This window comes from Arvicola amphibius, chromosome 12 (genome assembly GCF_903992535.2).
Source record: "Arvicola amphibius chromosome 12, mArvAmp1.2, whole genome shotgun sequence".
NCBI classification, from domain to species: Eukaryota; Metazoa; Chordata; class Mammalia; order Rodentia; family Cricetidae; genus Arvicola; species Arvicola amphibius.
In genome coordinates, this window is record NC_052058.2 from 30,906,311 (window position 1) to 30,924,983 (window position 18,673).

At 50.0% G+C, this 18,673-nt stretch overlaps 1 protein-coding gene across 2 annotated transcripts in view; it reads right to left on the reverse strand.

Annotated features, from left to right (window-relative positions):
• The window catches only part of Zcchc24 (zinc finger CCHC-type containing 24), a 52,370-nt gene extending 33,944 nt beyond the window's left edge, over window positions 1-18,426 (reverse strand). For both annotated transcript variants that reach the window (XM_038348878.1, XM_038348879.1), the window contains exons 1-2: window positions 17,991-18,426; window positions 6,232-6,432 (exon numbers count right to left, since the gene is read on the reverse strand). In XM_038348878.1, coding sequence (XP_038204806.1) covers window positions 6,232-6,432; window positions 17,991-18,236 — 447 coding nt within the window. In that variant the 5' untranslated portion in view covers window positions 18,237-18,426. The remainder of the gene's footprint in view (window positions 1-6,231; window positions 6,433-17,990) is intronic.
• Window positions 18,427-18,673: the final 247 nt, after the last annotated feature.

Consider the following 18,673-nt stretch of genomic DNA (forward strand, 5'->3'; position numbering starts at 1 on the left):
ACCTTGCAGGCCATTAACAGGTACCACCTAGGCCTCCTTTGCAGACAACAGGTGTCTACTGCCACCAGCTACCCTGACCTCTCTGCTTTACCAGGCAGCAGACCCCTTGAGGCTGGCCCCATGGTGAGTTACCCGCTCACATCAATGGTTAGGATGGGCAGGTGTGGCTGCTTAGCCTCTCCTTCCAGCACTCCCTCTCTTTTAAAAATCTCGGATCTCGCCAAGTGTAACGGCACTAACCTTTAATTCCAGGACTCAGAAGGCAGAGGAAGGCGGATCTCTTGAGTTTGAGGCCAGAATGGTCTACAGAGTGAGTTCCAGGACATCCAGGGCTACACAAACAAACAAAAAACAAGACCTTTGATCTTAAAAACAGTGGATGTAGGGCATAAACAAACAAACAAAAAAAAGTCTGGACCCTAGACTCAGGGGACCTGAGTTCCAAGTTTACATAGTTAGCAGCTGTGTGACCAGCGGCAAGTTACTTAACTTCCTGGGCCTTGGTGTTTTGAATGGAAACTGAGGAGAACTATTGTACCTGGAGAGATGGTGAGAGGCTTAGGGGTTATTGGATGGTGACTTCACTATTTACCTCCAGGCTTCAAAGCCGTCACATCACTGCACACACCCACAGTCAGGGACTACAGGGCTGTTAGTCTGTTTTTCCAAAAACAACACAAAACAAACAAACAAACAAACAAAACAAAAGTGGCAACACTCCTGGCTCCTAAGTTTTCCTGGACATCTACTAGAGATGGGCCCTGGCACTGCCTCACCCACAAGGTGATGTTCCTTGAGGAGCTGATCTCTATCACTTCTACCTCTGCTCTGGGGACTCCAGACTTCTTATAGTACTCAGTACCCTTCACAGTGCCCCCTGAGTCATATGAACAGAGCCTTGGAGACTGCTACGCTGTTCTTTTTACTGTTTCCTCTTCTTTATTTGTTTGATTGTTTGTTTGTTTGCTTGCTTGCTTTTCTGAGACTGGGTTCTGGTTACTTTTCTGGTAATAGTTCTGGCTGTCCTGGAAGTCAATTTGTAGACCAGGCTGGCCTTGAACTCACAGAGATCCACCTGCCTTTGCCTCCCAAGTGCTGGGATTAAAGGTGTGCAGTACCACTGCCCACTATGTGTCCTGTTTAAAGTGAGGTTTCATATATCCAAAGCTGTCCTCGAACTTGATATGTAGTGGAGGATGACGGGGAACTTCTGATCCTCCTGTCTCCCCCTTCTGAGTGCTTAGATTAGAGAAGTGAGCCACTAGCCCTGGCCTATGAAATGCTGGAGATTGAACTCAGAGCTTTGTGCATCTTAGGCAAGCATTCTACCAACTGAGCTACATCCCCAGCTCCTCTAAACTTTTTAAAGTTGGAAAAGAATCAAGTCACATGCTGCCAGACCAGAGCCACTGAGAGTGGAAATGTGAACTGTGTTCTCCTTGCTGCTGCTGAGAAATGCCAGGGCTCACAGACAACTCTGGGACCTGGCGAGGTATATTCCACCCCAGTTAAACTATGGAGACTTCTAAACCCACTTGGATAGTTTAGAAATTCTTCTATAGAACAAAAGATAAAAGAACAGAAAGAATATTTGAAGGAACAACAGCCTAAAAGTCCCCAAATCTAATGACAGCTGTATCAGTGCAACCAAGCAGCTCAACAGACCCTGTGTAGGGTGAACACAGAAACAGACCTGGCACAAGTGAATACCCGAAGGCCCAAGCCAGCAGCTCACAGAGCTGTGGAGGAGTGGCATTTCTGTGTGTGGTGCTGGTGAATTAAGATTCATAATGTAAACCACATCCAACAAGTAGATCACTACATGATAGCATTAAAATCATTATAGAAATCAAAATGTTACACTAGAAAATGAACACAAAGGACAGAAATAAAAATGAAATAGAGAAATAAAAAGATAAGTAATGTATAGATTAAAAACTCATGGTAGAAGCAAATCAAACTAATGCCAACAATACTAAAGGTGAATGGGTTAAAGAATCCAATCAAAATGCAGAGATTTTTTTTCAGATTGGGAAGAAAACTTAAAATCCAATCAATTATATGTTATCTCCAGGGGACTCACTTCAGATTCAAATACCTGAATAGATGAAAAAAACAATCACTAGAAAGCCAGGTATACCACTGTCAGAAAAAAAAAGACTTCATGGATTTTTGCTTTGGTTTTATTTTCTTGTAGTGCTAGAGATTGAATCTAAGACCTTGCATGTATGTATTTGACAAGTTCTCTATCACTGAGCTATATATCTCTGTCCCTAATACAGACTTTAAAACAAAAATGAATGTTACTAGAGGGGAAAGCCCAGTATTTTATAATGGTAAAAGCATCAGTTCAGCAGAAAGCTATAACCATTAGAAAGATAGAGCACACCTAATAAGAGAACACCAAAACACATGAAGAAAGATAGACAATGGAAGACAAAGGAGTAATTCAGTAATAACAGTTGGAGACACTGGTATCTGCACTTAATGGATAGAGAACTGGGCAGAACATCAACAAAGCAACAAGAGACATAAACAGCACTGTAAGCCAGCATGCCTAGCAGACACCCCCACAACACCCCGCCCAACCTTCTCACAGGACAGTCTCCAGGCCAGCCACATGCTGAGCTCCAGAACAACCACAATGCATTTGGAAGGAATGGAACAATACAAGGCATGTCCTCTGACCACAGTGGAATAAATTCTGAAATCATCAAAAGCTATTTGGAAAACGCACAAATATGTGACTACTAAACAACACACTGCTAAATAACCAGTGGGTTCAAAAGGAAGACTCAAGAAAATACTAGGTGGCATATAAAAGGCATGGCATACCTAACATGGGAAGTGGCTCACAGACTATAAACATGTACAATAATGAAAAAAGATGTGCGGGCCTCAGGAGGCAATCCAGCTATCTAAGTGCTTGCCATACAAGAATGAAGACTTGAGTTTAAATCCTTAGAACCCACGTAAAAGTCTGGTGTGGCTGTGTATGTCTATAGTCTCTGCCCAGAGGAGGAAGAGATAGGGAGATTCCTGGAGCTTGTTGACCAGCCAATCAAGCTGAACTGGTTAACTACAGTGAGAGATTTGGCTTAAAAAGTAGTTGGAGAAGTGATTGAGAAAGACACCAGTTGCCAGCTTTTGGCCTCACATAGGAGTTCACACATACACGCACATACTTCACACACACACACACACACACACACACACACACAAGGATGTGGTGGCCAATTTCCAGCATTTGGAAAGTGGAAGAAGGATGATCAAGAGTTCAAGGTGCTGGTGCTACCTAGCTAGCAATTTTGGAACCAGCCTGAGCTATGTAAGATCCTGTCTCCAAGTCAAACAAGAACAAAAGAAAAAAATGAAGATATGGCTAAGTTTGCTAGATTATACCTAAGGGTGTCTGAGGCACAATGATCACAAGTCTGAGGCCAACCTGGACTAGAGAGAATATCTCATAACAAAAACAAAGGATAGCAATGTAAAGGTGTCGAGAGTCACCTTTACCTTTGCCTCCACACCAAGAAACAAGAATAAAGATGAACTAAGCAACTTCACAGAAGGGAACAATAAAGTTCATATAAGCCCACACTCACAGCAGCTTTATCCATGGCAGGGATGGAATCAGGCAGCTCTCCAATGAGGACCAAGAAGGAATATTGCTTCGGTGGGATACCACTCAGTCTTTTTTTTTTTCTCCTTGATTTTTCAAGACAGGGTTACTCTGTGTAATGGCTCTGGCTGTCCTGTAACTTGCTCTGTAGAACAGGTTGGCCTTGAACTCACAGATATATTCCTGCCTCTGCCTCCTAAATGCTGGGATTAAAGGTGTGCACCACCACCACCTGGCTACCACTCAGTCTTAAATAGAAATTATGACCCATGATACAATATTGATGAGCCATGGTGATCTTCCTGTCTCACTCCCCAGTACAGTGGTGGGGTCACCACATCTCAATTACATAGTACATATTTTGACCTGTTGTATATAACATTTCATTAGAATCATGAGTTTATAAAAGTTCAATCATTCCTTTCCTCTCTTCAGGAAGACTTGTGCTAAACACCTGACAGCATAAGAATCTCAGCTGGTTCAGGAGTCAGATGGCGTGGGTGTACAGGGAGGAATGTGGCCCAGCAGCTGGGTGTGGTCACTGGAGGGTGGATAGCATCTAACTAAATTCCAGCCTACCCAAATCCCCTCCATCTAGCACCCAGCTGGGGGAGGGGGCTCTCTTCATGGTGGTGTCCAAGTGAAGAGAGTAACGCCTGACAGCCTATACCAAACATTTCCATTGTGCCAGGCCCTGCCCGGTACTTCCCCTGCCTTGTGTGATGGCACCCATGTGCTAGTTAGGGTTCTCCTTTGTCTTATCCCAACTCTGCCTCCACCACTGAACCAGATGGGGCATAGAACCCTAGGCCTCCTGGAGTCCCTAGTACAATCAGGTTTAGAACAGACTAGGATAGCACAGTCAGCCAGTTCTAGCTTATCTAGGCTGCATAGAGCACAGGCCTCAAGTAGGGGTGGCCCAGGTACTCATGGCTGCACCAAGTAGCAATTCTGTGTCTTCCTTAGCTCTAATAGCTCTCAGAGACTCATCTGTCCCACTGCCCCTCCCCCTCACCTACCACTCACTAAGAGAATGTTATCCATGAGAAGGGAAGCCAACATGAGCATTCTGCTGAAAACCAAGGACCTCTCTAACCCAGTATTCTGAAGACTCTCACCTGCTGGCATTAAATCCTGGCTCCTCCACGACCCAACTCAACTTCTGCATGAGTTCCTTCCTTGCTCAAAGCACTCATTTCAGCCTCTCAGAAAGAGGTTCAACCAAGCCTTACAAACAGGCAGTCACCAGCAGTACGTGACAGGTTGCCAGGGTACATTTGGCACAAAGTCTGTCTTCTCATTAATGTGAGTAGGTCTTGCTCACCCATTTCCCAAGCTGCCCACGGTGGCGTGGTTCTTGAGGTGCCCTGAATGGCTTGCATGTGGGAGCTCTTAGTTGCGAAGGAGTTGCCAGTTAGTGGGCCACGGGCAGACTCTAAATCCTTATCTATCGCCTGATCAGAGTTCTACCCACAGAGCCCTGGGGGAGGAGCCGAGCTCAGCCTCCAGTGAAGTGGCAAGATCAGATCCTAGGGGCCTCTTGCTCATTGCCCCCATGGAAAGATGGAACGTGTAGGACACAATGGTTCTCATCACATAGGGCTCCAGTAGGGGAGGCAAGTGGGCTTAGGGTGGACCTGGGGTTCTGCTTTTCTACCAAATTACCTGGAACCATTAACAGCTGTGTCGGGGCTAGACTTGAAGCGCCAGGGTCCGAAGCCTGGCACAGCCCTTCCTGAGAAGTGCCTGGGATACAATGAGTGGCAAGCCCATCCTGGCTCCCACCCAGTTCCACTCTGGATCCAGCATCTGGAGGATAATACTACATGTTTTTTTCAGAGTTTATGGGATTCCATTTCCATTACATATATAAAACAAATTCAGCACCGCATTATAAAACAAAAACAGAAAATGTGGGGAAAATAGCAGGGGAAAAGAATCACTGATAAGCTCAAATTGTCCTAAAAAAGATGGCTTTCTGTCTTTGCTCCCCAGGATCCTGTCTATATCTGAGAGTCCATTGTCCAGAAAGTAGAATCATCTGCAGCAGCCTTGCAAAGCACAAGGGAAAGAATGGGACTGCCCCCAACACCCTAAAACTCCCAGTCCTGCACCCTGAGAGGGATGCTGAGTCTCTTGGTACCCAATGCCTTTTCCCAGGCCTATCCTGAGGCACAAATAGGCTAGGACCCCGATCGTTCCTTGTTCTAGGCAGAGGAGGCTGTGGTGGACTGGAGGGGGTGCACATCTGGATTCCTGGCCAGGAGCCCACATTCCTTCCTGGTGAGTGTGAGCAGATGGGGCCTCCGGAGAGTTATGAAGAGATTGCAAGCTGCCTCCTGCCCCGCTATAATGGGACCCACCCTGGAGGAACATTTGTGGGACCCGGAGGGCCAGAACCTCACGTGGGGGCCTGGTTTGGGTCCAGAATCCCCCATGCAGATTGCTGAGCAAGCATCACGGACTCAAGTGGGTCTGTGTCCCTCCACCCCTGATAGTGTTATCTCACTTAACAGTATTAGGGAAACAGAGGGCCAGAGGAATCCATGGTGTCCACAGACCCAGCCAGGAAGGAAGCATGGAGAGCCAGCTGAGCAGAGCTACCTTACCTGAGGGCAGTCCTTAATGTAGTGTCCTTTGTTGAAACACAGGTGGCACAGGTAGTTGGGCGGAGGCCGCTTGCTGGGCTTGCGGGCCTCGGACGTGAGTGTCAGGTCTGAGAAGTGCTCGGTGAGGGAGCTGAGGCCATCGGCGATGTTGTTGAGAGAGCCATAGGGTGAAGCATTCCTGTACACACTGCTGCTCAGTGTCTGTGGGAACAGAGGCCATTCAGGGGCTGAGGTGAAGGAGGCTCTCACTCACCATCCCACATCAATTCACACAGAACCTTCAGTTAGCTCCAAAGCCCAAGTTCAAATCCTAACTCTAGTTGTGGGTTTGGCCTCAGGGGCCCTGCTTATACTGTGGGACTGATCTCAGGCTTCCATTAGGGCAAAGTGAAGTCACGAGGCTAAAGTACTTTGTCACATGTCTGGGCCCTAGGACTCCTGGGTACCATGGTGATGCTGTTAGCAGCTGTGGCTATTGTTACAATCAGTTCCTGACACACTGCACCAGATGTGGAGGTTAATACTATCAACTGGACAGGATTGAAAATCACTTGGGAGATAAATCTCTCAGCACATCTGTGAGAGAGTTTCCAGATTGGGTTAAGCAATCTGAGAAGACCCACCCTAAGTGTGGGAGGCACCATTCCCTGGGCTGGGGTCCTGGACTCAATAAGAAGGCGAATCAGATTTGCAGCAATGTAACCATCAGCCACAGGCTCCTGACGGCATAACTTTCCTGTCATGATGGACAGTATCCTCTGATGTGTGCTAAAGCAACCCTTCCTTCCTTAAGCTGCTTTTGTTGGTATTTTAATACAGAAATCAGAAAAGTGACTAATACAGGTGCCATCGTGGGAAGCCACTTGTCAGGTATGGAGGGACTTCAGACACATCTCTGTCGACTCTATTTCCCGTCTCATAAGGAGTTGGCAGTGTGGCTACCATTTTCAGAACTGAAGGCCAATGCACAGAGGAGCTCTGCCAGCCTGAGCCACCTCCACATGACAGGAACCAGACACCCCGTGGAGCTCCCAAGCACACAAGGCTCAGGCCCTCTTGGTGTACACAGCCTCTATTTATAGGCATCACGGGCTCCAGGAGGCACGGCACACAGGAATTCAGTGAAGGTGGGGCCTATGGCGGGGCTGGCAAGCAATGGCGAAGGGCTACCCTTTTCTAGTGAAGGCCAGAAAGCAGCAGCTTCCCCAGGAAAGTCCATAGGGAACCTGGGCACACTGGTTGGAGTCCTCTGAGCCCACTACAGATGTCTTTACTAGCAGAAATGAGCTCTGGCCTCAGGCTGATGGAAAGATGAAGCCTTGTTTTCAGGAGTCCTTAGGCTGATGGAGAAACAAGGATTAAGACTCCTTTACAAAGGGGGAGGGGCAGGCAGAGGCCTACAACAGGAGCAGTCCTCTGTTTCCTCTGTGTGGGAAGGGGAGGGATGAAAACTGACAGCTGTCTAGGGCAAGGGGTACACCCTGCCTAACCCCAACAAGAATAGCTTTGACTCTCATGTTTCCATCTTCAGAAGCTGGTCACTCAGCTCCTAGAGGACCCGGCCCTCATCTTCCAGGTAAGACAGTACCTCAGACACTTGCTAGGTGACCCCGAACCAGGCCTTTCCTTTTCCGGGCCTTTACTCTCTCCTACCTTATTTTGGCCAGAGTCTGGCCCCAGAAGAACACAGAGGCATCATACCTGGAGCTGCCCAAGGCTAACACACTGCTTTTCTGCACTGAAAGAACCACATGGATCCTGATGACCGTCTGTCTACTTAGCCACCTGGCGCACCACTCCATGCTGGAGTGGACAGAGTGCTCCAGCATCAGCCAGCATGTGGTCTGGGTCAACTCTGTAGCTCTCGAGCAAACCCAGAACGGAGTGGATCCTTAAGAGGCAATGGCTCCAATCCTGGAGACAACCTACAGGGTCACTTTCTGAAGTACAGCAGGACAGCGCTGGTAGAAATCAGACAAGGTGGCCATGGTGGCAGGCCAAACCCTAAGAACTGTGCACTTATGGAGATAGCTGGTTCTCATCACAACCGTGTGAGTCACTACCCCACACTCCACAGATGAAATGAGTATTCCAAACTTGTATTGAATGACCTGGAAACTAGTAACAAAAACAGTGTTTTGGGCTCCACCTCAAAGTCATCATCATGGCAGAGGCTTGGAACCAAGGGCATATTTTGGTGTGTGATCAAATTTCCACAACGAGTTGCCAGTTTAATGATTTTAAAGCATACAGTTCTGTGGCCCTTAAACATATTTTCACTAATATACCACCACCACCACCACTTCACCTCCATATTCCTCTATCTCCCCAAGCCAAAACTCTGAATCTATCGGATGACAATTCCTGACCTCCTTCCAAATATGCTTTGCCCAGCCCCCCTGGAAAATCTGGCAGCAGTAGTCACTTCATGGGCCTCAGAGTACAAACTCCCAGGACACTGTCTTGACTGGGAGACCTGTCTGGTACCAGAAGGCTACGGTCTCTATCTTCCCAAAGCAGCCTGAGTCGGGGCAGCATAGCCCAGCCTCTTGGAGAAAAGTTCATCCAAACAAGAAATCTGAAGCTCCAAACCCCGTGACTCACATTCACGGCTGGGAAATGCAATTTCACAAAATAACAACCCTCTTCCCTTCCCCCTTTCCTTTCTTTCATTTTTGCTGGATAGGATTTAAACAAGTCTACAGCCTTCAAGACTGTGCTAAGAAGAAGGGGAAGTCTGGTGGATGCCAAAAGTACACTAATTACACCCTAAATAGTCCTCTCCCCAGGCTTGTGGCCACACTCCTATCCTCACAACACTCACCAGGCATCCCCAAACAGTCAAAGGCCTCTGAGCAAGCCACCCCCTTCTCTTGCAGCTCAATAGTCCCAAATGCCACCAAGGGTCATAGATATACCTTCTCTAGTAGCTCCATGGACAGAACAAGGCTAGATCCCTCCCAGAATCCTGGCCTTCACTGTCCCCTAACCTATCTACTTAACTGCCACAGCTTTCTTCTCCAAGCCCCAACCCAAGATAAACACCACTCAGAACTAAGAATTCAGAGAATAGTCAGTTGATTCAATCACATCCCCGTGTTATTAGTAGAGAAACCGAGGTTCTGAGGGCTGCAGGGATTAGACCCAGTTGGAACTAAGAGCCAAGAGTACAACTTGCCTGATCAGGGCAGGCTTGGCATGTCAGAAAGCCATTTCCTCTGCAAAGCCCTATTTGAGCTCTGGCCACAGAGGTGAAAGGCAAGTCTCAGCTGTTTTTCTGGCCTGCAGGGACTGGGCAGAGCATAGGGTTGGGCCTGCCCTCTTGGAACAGAAGGGGTGGGGGCAAACTTGACGGTTCCTGCAGGTGCACCGTTGCTGTATTCAGCCACTCAGATTCTGAAAAGTACCCAGGACCCAGATGCAAAAGGTGATCATCCATTCACCTACACTGCAGGGCCAGCAAGCAGAGCACAGATGCATGAGTTCCCAAGGCCCTGCTATCCAAGGAGGGCAGGCCCACTTATGTAATGGATGTAAGTCTCTGGACTATATCATCATCCTGGGTCAGTGACTGCGGAAGCTGGCAGGAAGCATGGGGTCCTTTCAGCACATGTGGGGAGACTTGGCATCAGACTCACAGTTATTAATGGAACCTTCTCCAAAGTTCTTGTTGGGCTGATAGGAAAAAGTAGATGAGAAGACACTGGTTTGTTCTGACCACTGGTTGTTCTGCTATAAGCTACAGAATTTTCTTTTTCTAGTTCTCTTGACCGCTAAGACACTGTTTATCTGAGCACTGGTGTTATTTTTGTAGAGCTGGAAACTGAGAGTCAGAGACTTAGTAACTTGTCCAAGGCAACAAAGGCAAAATGTGTTGGCCAGTTACATTTCACCCACACACAGCCTCCAAGGCCTGTCTCCACCTATAAAAAGGTAGCCAGAGGATGATGTCAGATGTGACATTGTACCTAAAGCCCCTCAGTGCTGAGCTGCTTCTTTGCACTCTGGGAGGGGGCTGGGCTCTGGAGAAGGTAGCTCTGCCGCTGGAATGTTGAGGACAGAGGTAGAGTCTCAGGGCGGCGTCTCACTCTCCCCAGAGAAGCCTGCCCAGTTGGACTCTTCTGCAGAACTATCAGAGGGTACCACAGGCAAGGAAGGAACTGGCAGGCACTGGAAAGTAGGCAGATACTTTTGAGAGTGTCCCAGACAGAGTGGAATGCTGAGCCATAGCGATGAGAGAACAGACAAAGGGGCAGGAGCAGCAGGGCAGCAGGTGGAAGGGAGACAACCTCAGCCGGGAAAGATACAGCCATGGGCAAAGCCAGTGGTGAAAGCAACGTTTGGCTGGGCTATGGGCAGGCTACCCTCGGGAGATCAGACAAACACAGGCGCTCTATGTCCTGCTCTCACCCAAGGCAGGCCCAGAGGAAGGAGCCTGAGTCTAGCCCCTAGTTCTATGGGGCTCCTCTCATCAGCCAGTCAACTAGCTTCTCATCTCTTCAAGCTACCAGTCCCTTCCCTCTGCACCCAAAGCCACCCAATCCTTACCTGTTGTGGAATCTTAGTTTAACTATGTAAAGATGCATGGCATTTGTTTATGGTGCTTGTATAAGGCACCTGATAGAGCTAATAAAAATCTAAATGACCAATAGCTAGGAGGGAGGTATAGATGGGACTTCCCAGCAGAGTAAGTAGGAGGAAGAATCGAGGCTCGACAGAGACAGGGGGAGAGAGGGAGATGCCAGGGGCCAGACAGACAGACATGGAGGAGTCAGGAAAGCAGAGCATACAGAATGAAAGAAAAGTTAAAAAGAAAAACCCAAGGCAAAATGTATATGAATAGAAACAGGTTAAATTAAGTTAAAAGAGTTAGTGGGACAAGCCGAAGCTAAGACCAAGCATTCATAGTAATAAGTTGTCGTGTCGTTAGTTGAGAGCTGACTGGCAAAGAAAATGCCAGCTACACTCACCTCTGCACCCAACACACACACACACACACACACACACACACACACACACACACACACACACTCACTCACTGCAATAAAAAACCATTTACACCACCAATGACAGTACCCCTTCTTCTGAGAGATCTGGACTTCTGTACTTAAGGCCCACCTGGAATGGTGCACCTATCCATCCTTTGCAGACAGGTGGGTACATGCTGGGTTAGGGTGTGGGAGACAGTGCACACGGTGAGAAGTGAGTCACAGAAAAATGAAGCACACCCTACCACATTCAGCTCTGCCCAAGGTCAGGAACATATGAACTGACCAAGACAGATCATGACCCTTTGTCTGTATGGGCATTGCTCACCCTTCACGTGTAAAATAGTTCTCCCTATATAGCTGGTGCTCAATAAAAGATCCAAGACAAAGGTCATGTCTAGGTTTTTTAGATGAAGGAAGTGGGAAAAGAGAGATGGAGACCAGGGTTTGGAGGAGTAGACAGTGAATGCAGGACATAGCCTGGCAGACCTAGGGAAGAAGTTCTTTGACCCCCATCCCAGGGTCACCACTCACTTGTTGGTTCTCATGGGTCATGGCTCCTTGCCCTCTGCCCAGCTAGCACACAAGCACTGGGGACCCTGTGCCTCACACTTGTGAAGCAAACTTGTCAAGCAAGAGCAGAAAGCATGAATCTGCAAATATCAATTATAGGACAGGACTGTAGCATTAGCCAGTCCGGGATACAGTTGAGGCTATATCCTCTATAGCAGAGGCCAGGGCCTAGAAGCCACTGTGACGTGTGAAGTCATGGGCAGATATGTGTGTCATATGTACTTGTGTCATATGTACTGGGCTCACACCAAGGACTCCAAATGCCGTAAGGTTCTCGTGACCGAAAAGAGTCAGGGTCATCTGCACATCAAAGCCACTACTAGGGCATGGCTAGGGGCAGGGCTTCACCATCTCTCACATCAGCTCATTGCAATTAATCTAGCTACCAATAAACACTCATTCCTTGAGACAACACAGGAGGCTGAGACAAGGGAGGCCATCCACTTCCTCACAGGGCTGAAGAGAGTCCACGTTTCAAGCCATCTGCCCTAACCCACTCACCTAGTAGAAGGAGCTAAGCATCCAGTGTAGCTAAAGCACTGACTGAGCATCATGTTAAGCTGAGAGAGGCAGGATTCCTATTTTCAAATCCAGCAACAGAGCTCTAGACACAGCTATGGCATAGTGCATGGCAGCCTAGATGTCAAGCTTGTTGCCTGCCCTAGAGCATCATACCTTGGCTGTCACAGCCCATGTTGTTGTAGCAGCTGGAAGCAGAGCTACTCCCTAAATCAGCCACCCCAGGCCTCTTAGGAGGGACATCCATTTGTGCCATAAAGAAACTCCTTGGAATCTGTCCAATGGAACAGGACTGGAAATGATATCATAGGTATAATCAGCAGCAATATAATGGCTTGGACACACAAGACTGCTGGGTGCTTCCAGAAATTACAAGTTAACCAGTGTAGTCAAAAGAGGACTGAGCCACAGAAGCTATATTAAAACACACACACACACACACACACACACACACACACACACACCCCTGGAGCTGGGAAACAGATCCAATGGCACATGCTTGATTCTGTCCCGAGCTCTCTGAACACAGCTTCTTCCTCTGGGCAACAGGTCTGCTGCCCCAGGCAGAGACATAGGAACAAAATAGGAAAACAGGGTTTTCCTCCTCTGTGTCTCCTAAACCAGGCCAATCAGAGTAGGAAGACATAGTTCCTACACAAGTACCCATGACTCTTCAAAAGGGTCAGCTTTTGGCAGAGTGCTTTTTGAGTATGCACAAAGCCCCGGATTTGATGACCAGCACTGCCTAAATTGGACATGATGACATACCCTTGTAATCCCAATACTTGTGGAGTGGAGGCAAAGAGATCAGAACTTCATGGTCATCCTTAGTTACATAACAAGTTTGAGGCCAGCCTGGTCTATTGGAGAACTTGTCTCAGAAAAAGAAAGGAAGGAAGGAAAGAAGGAAGGAAGGAAGGAAGGAAGGAAGGAAGGAAGGAAGGAAGGAAGGAAGGAAGGAAAAATCAATGCATCCAGACAAAAACATCAGAGGTACTGTGGCTTGACAGGAAGTCTCAGGTAAGGTGCTTGCCATGCACAGGGTCCGGAGGAAGATCCAGGAAGCTAACCTGGAGAACAGCTTCAACACAGGCTACAGAGATAGCTCAAGGCTGGGATGCAAAATTGGTTTAGATTTATCACTACTGATGATCAGGTCACCCAGGCCTCTGCTTTGCTCTCTACACAGTGAAAGTGATGAACTTGGAGTTGGTGGCTCATACCTGTGTGCCAAGCACTTGGGAGACTAAGCAAGGGAATCACCCTGGGTTCAAGGCCAGCCTGGGCTAGGGTGAAGTCCTGTCTCAACAAACAAAGCAGGACTGCTTGCTGCTCACTAGTCCCCACCTTGGGTTCTGTTGCCACTAATCATTTATGACTGAAGCCCCTGCCTCCCACCACTTGACTTACATGTCCCAACGTGTGGTCTCCCTCTGAGCCCAGACCTATATGGTTGCCTGTGCCAACCCCTTCCAAATGGTGGCCTCCTTGCTTGAGTCACCCACCATTGGGCATCCCGGGGGGGGGGGGAGATATCTAGGGACTCTTCCCTACTCGTACCTCCCAGGATCACGACTGCCTGCCTCTTAATTCAACCAGACCACAAAGACTGTGGGAGTCAAGTTCAGCTCCCTGCTAGGGAGGAGAGTGATTTTGCTCCCCATTTCCATACTGGGGAGCCTCTGGACACCTGCTGTAGGCACACATGGTATTTTAACCAAACTCCCAACAGCTGTCTAGGCTGGGAACTTTTGTTTATTCTTAATGTCTACACGTATTTATCTGTTTGTGGGCACACACCATACCATGCACATAGAGGTCAGAGGACAATCTGCAGGAATTTGTTCCCTCGTCCTACCATGTGGGACCCTGGGATTAAACTCAGGAAGTCAGGCTTGGTGGCAAGAACATTTACCCACCCATCCCTCTCACCAGCCCAACTTTGGTTTTTTTGAGACAGGGTTTTACTCTAGTCCAGACTGGCCTTGAACTCATGGCAGTCTTCCTATACTAGGAATACAGATATGAGCCACCTCCTCCAACTAGAACCTTCCTTGTACAAGACCCTATATTTGTTCCCCTGTTTGCTGCCTCTGTGCAGAAGGGCTGAAGACCCTTGATAGCACTAGCGAATCTGCAATGGGTGGACCACAGTGGCAAAGAGTGGGCTCTGCAGCACAGAGGAAAGTGACGTGAGGATTCAGGGGATCTTGCCACTTCATGCACGTAACCAAGAATAGCTTCCTGAAGTTTAGAGCTATGCAGTCCAGGAGACTGTATAGCGTGCTCAGTGGAGCCACACATCTGACTCAGTGGAACATCACTGGACCTGGAGATGGAGGGAAGAACACTGGCAGGTATCCTGAGACAAAACCATCCTCTGGTTGAATTAACTACAAGAAATGTTGAGATGAGGAACTGTTAAAGCAGTATGAACTGCAGAACTTCTCTGAGCCTTTACTGTGCTAGCGGGCACTGTGTGAACTAAAGGGCAGCAAATGTGCTGTTTTCCAAGCCTATTTGAGTCCTCATTTCCCCCGATGCCCACAAAGAAGGGGTGGTCATTCGACAGTGGGGCCAGACTTTCCAGCTACTTCTGTCCTCAGAGGAAAAGGGGAAAGCTGTCCTAAGAATGTGAATTAAATGACATGAGGCAGCCTCATTTCCCTGGTGAGGAGGAAGTGGGGTACTACGACTGCCCAGGACTGGCTCTGAGAATCCCTCCAACGGTCCAAGAGGTAATGCTTAACTCTACTTTTCCAGAAATGGAATTTGTGGCGACTACACTGCTGGGAATTTAAATTCCAAGCAGAACTTGGCAAGGAAGATCCATGCAGTCCAACCCCCTCCTAAGCCCTGCCTCCTCCAGCAGCACCTGGACAGAGGGGCTCAGCCAAGGAGTCTCTCTCTAAAGGCACACAACTGTGACCACAGATGCCATTTCTGAAACCCAGGTTTACCAAGTCTCATTTCAGAACCCAGAAGTGTTTTAAGACACTACAGAGTGTCCATGTTCACTTGAAAGTCACCTCCTGGAGCTTGTTCTGCTCTTGTATGTGAACCAGTCCACCTTCCTCCCTGCTCCCAGAGCGAGAGGGCCACTCAGGACCTTTGGCTTATCTTCAGCTCCCAGGACTGAGGTTCCAGGGGCACAATAGGCTTCTGTGCCCCTGTATCCTCACCTCCCCCAATGCCAGCTGCATTCATGGTGTTTTGCTATTGTGGTGGGAGCAGCCTAGGGGCGGTGCAGGAGGGGGTGGGCTCTTGGCACAGGGGCTGGTGCAGACGGGCTATGGTCAGCGGTCAGCATGCAAGTCACATCCGCAGGCACTGCCACCAGGCCCGCCAGGCCTCGAACAGAATGGCAATGCTTGTGGATCCTGGGTCCCTTTCTAAGTGCCCTCTTGTGACATGAAACTTGCTGCCTTTGCACCTAGCTCCTTGGTGGTGGCATTGACTGGGGGTGGGGGGGGAGGGGTCCTCACCTTCTCAGCCATATCAGATTACTAACTAAGCCCTGGACTCAGGAAAGGCCCATGCCCATGCTGGAGTTTTGAGAGGGTTGAAAAGGTCAAAGATTGGGAGGTAAGAATGAGGGAGCCAGAACCTAAGAGAGCTTCCAATGAAACCATAAGTCTTTAAGTGTGAAAAGTCCCTCTAATCTCCCTGGTTCAGGCTGTCTGCTGGCAGATATTCTCTTGTTTATATATGCCTCCAACCTTGAACATACCACCCGGGGTGACAGCAGAGATTAAATCTACTCAACAGGAAGGCTGAGGCCCAGAGAGATGGGAGCTCCCTGGAGTCCTATGGCAAGAGACTTCCCCCACCCACTATGGCTCCAGCTCCTCCCACACGGAGCCTCTTCTCAAGGGAAACCGAGGAATACAGCGACGAAGCCGACGAAGCCGTAGGAGACAGGTCTCACTGAACCACAGCTAGGATCCTGGAGACACGACATTTCCCAAGGGGATCACTGAATGATGGGCAGCAGAGCAGAGATGGGCGTGAGGAGCAAGGCAAAACCAGCATGGGGGAAGAGGGAGTCTAGTAAAGGCGTGTTGGGGTCCTGCTGGGCCTCTGGGTCATGGTCACCTTTTCCCCAGATGAAAGACTCTCCCTTGAGTGCACTTCCACCCATCCACTCGCCTGCCTGTCCATGTCACTCCTTAGCCCCAGGGCCCCATTCCCACCCTTGCATAGAAACGCTTGGTAAGAAAAATAATAATGGAAAAGCTCCAGGTACTAAAGAAACTCCACAAACAGTTCCCCAAAGTCACTGGTCACCTGAAGCCAGCGCCTCAAAAGACAACACATTGTCCTAAGAAAAGAAGATGCCAGCCAGGAACCATTCCACAGGGCAGAAAGCATGTGCTATGGTTTATAAAGAGCCTTGGCATACGAATGCTATTCCCCTGGCTCTCCTGACACCTGTCCAGCCTTGCCACCACTCCCAGCCCTCCTGCACTACTTCTACCCCCACAGGGCAGCAGGGAAGCCTGGGAGGTGCTGGCTTTGCAGTATGAACACATATCTGAGACCGGAAAGGGTGACCTTCTGGCTCCACAACTTGACCCCAACACACCTCAGAATACACAGGCCAAATTCCCAGACCACGGCAAGGTCAGAAGAAAAGTGAAAGTGGCCGCCCCCCCCCCACACACACACACCTTCCATGTGTGTATCCCTCTACCTCCTGCACCTTAGCAGAGGGAAACCACAAGAGGGCAAAAGAAAGAGGTACAGAGGGTATCAGCAATTCCCAAACTGGAGTAAATGGGAGAGGGAGGGAGGGTCGTGGAAGATAAGATTCTGGGAAGGCTCTGGATAAGACCCCACAAAAGAGGCTGGGAGGTCATGGCCACCTGAGTATTTGTCTAGCTGGAGACAGGCACTGGACAGTAGACTTTGAAACCAAATTCATTGAACAGGCAACCTTTGCAACACATTCAGGGTTTGGGGAGAAGGCACTCAGCAGCTGGAGTCCTCTCTCCCATCGCCACAGCGCCCCCCCCCCCCAAGGATTTCCCTTTCATTTCCTTCCAGCCTGGGAAGGCAGGGGACAGAGCAGTCTGCTAGGTCAAGCCCTCAAAAACCACTTCCTATTTGGTTGGGGGAGGGCAAGCAGCTGCAGGATGGATCTAGGGGTTCCCGAGTGGTGGGAATAGGAGGAAAAGACCCTGGAAGGTTCACTGCTTTCCAGGGAGTCCTCCAGGGAAAGAACCATGGAGGTCGGAGAATGCTTTTAGGCCCTTCCAGAGGAGTTCAGAGCAGGCTCTGCAACTGCCTAGGTCCCAGCTGCCTGCAGTCAGAAAAGTTAATAGCGCTGGAGAAGGAAAGTCTAGGAAGGGGCTCCCCACCCTAGCCGCACCCCGGCAGTCTGAAGAGAATCCGGAGACACCCCTAAGCCTGCTTACTAGGAGCAGAGCTCCGGGCTGGGAGAGGGGGCGGGAGGGCCCTGCCCAGGCCTGAGCTGCTCCGAGCGGTTCTGCCGGGAGGTGACGCGCTCCGGGCGCCCCAGGGACTTCGTGCCGCAAGTTTGGCAAAGCTGATCCAAGCCCAGCCAAGCCGAGCCGGGCAATGTGAGGCCAGCCCGGGCCAGGCCAAGGAGAGCAAAGCAGATAGGAAAAAGGGGTCTGGAGCAGTAGGCACGGGGTTGGCGCGCGCTGGGGCACCCACCTCTCCGCGCTGCAGCTGGAAGACGCTGTTAAGATAGCTGGAGTGCAAGGGAGAGCCCAGCTGCTCAGGGCGGCCTTTGCCGAAGGCCAGCTCCGGGGGCGCGGCGCCGGCGGGCGGCTCCGGCCGGAAGGCATCAAAGGCACTAGCCTGGTGTGTGTCCTGAAGCGACAGGTAGACCCAGTTGAGTAGCTGGGCCGGCTGGTACACCGAGGCGGCGCTTGTGTCGATGGCAGACAGCAGGCTCATTTTGCCGTGGCGGTGCCGGCCCCTCCCCGGCCGCCCGCTCGTGCCCCCCTCCCGGCGGAGGGGCGGGCACCGGGGAGCCTGTGCCCACTGCCAGCCGCCCCGGCCCCGACCGCTATCGCCCAGAGCCCCGTGCCCCGCGCGTTTCCCGCAGCCGCTGCCGCTGCTGCCGCCGCCTCCCCGGACTGCAGCAGTGGGCGCGCGCGGGCGGAGGAAGGAGGCAGAGAAAGTTGGGCAGGAAACTTTTGGCCCCGCCCCGCCCGCTGCCTGTCCCACCCCGCCCGGGGATCCGCTATCTGCCTCTGCGTTGACCCCTCCGGAGACCGCTTCTAGGGTGGGGTCCTCCGAGACCCCGCCCCACCCCAACCCATCTGGCCCCCCATCCTCGCTGCCCCATTGGCTAAATATGGATATAGGGGAGGGGCAAGAAAGAAGGCGAG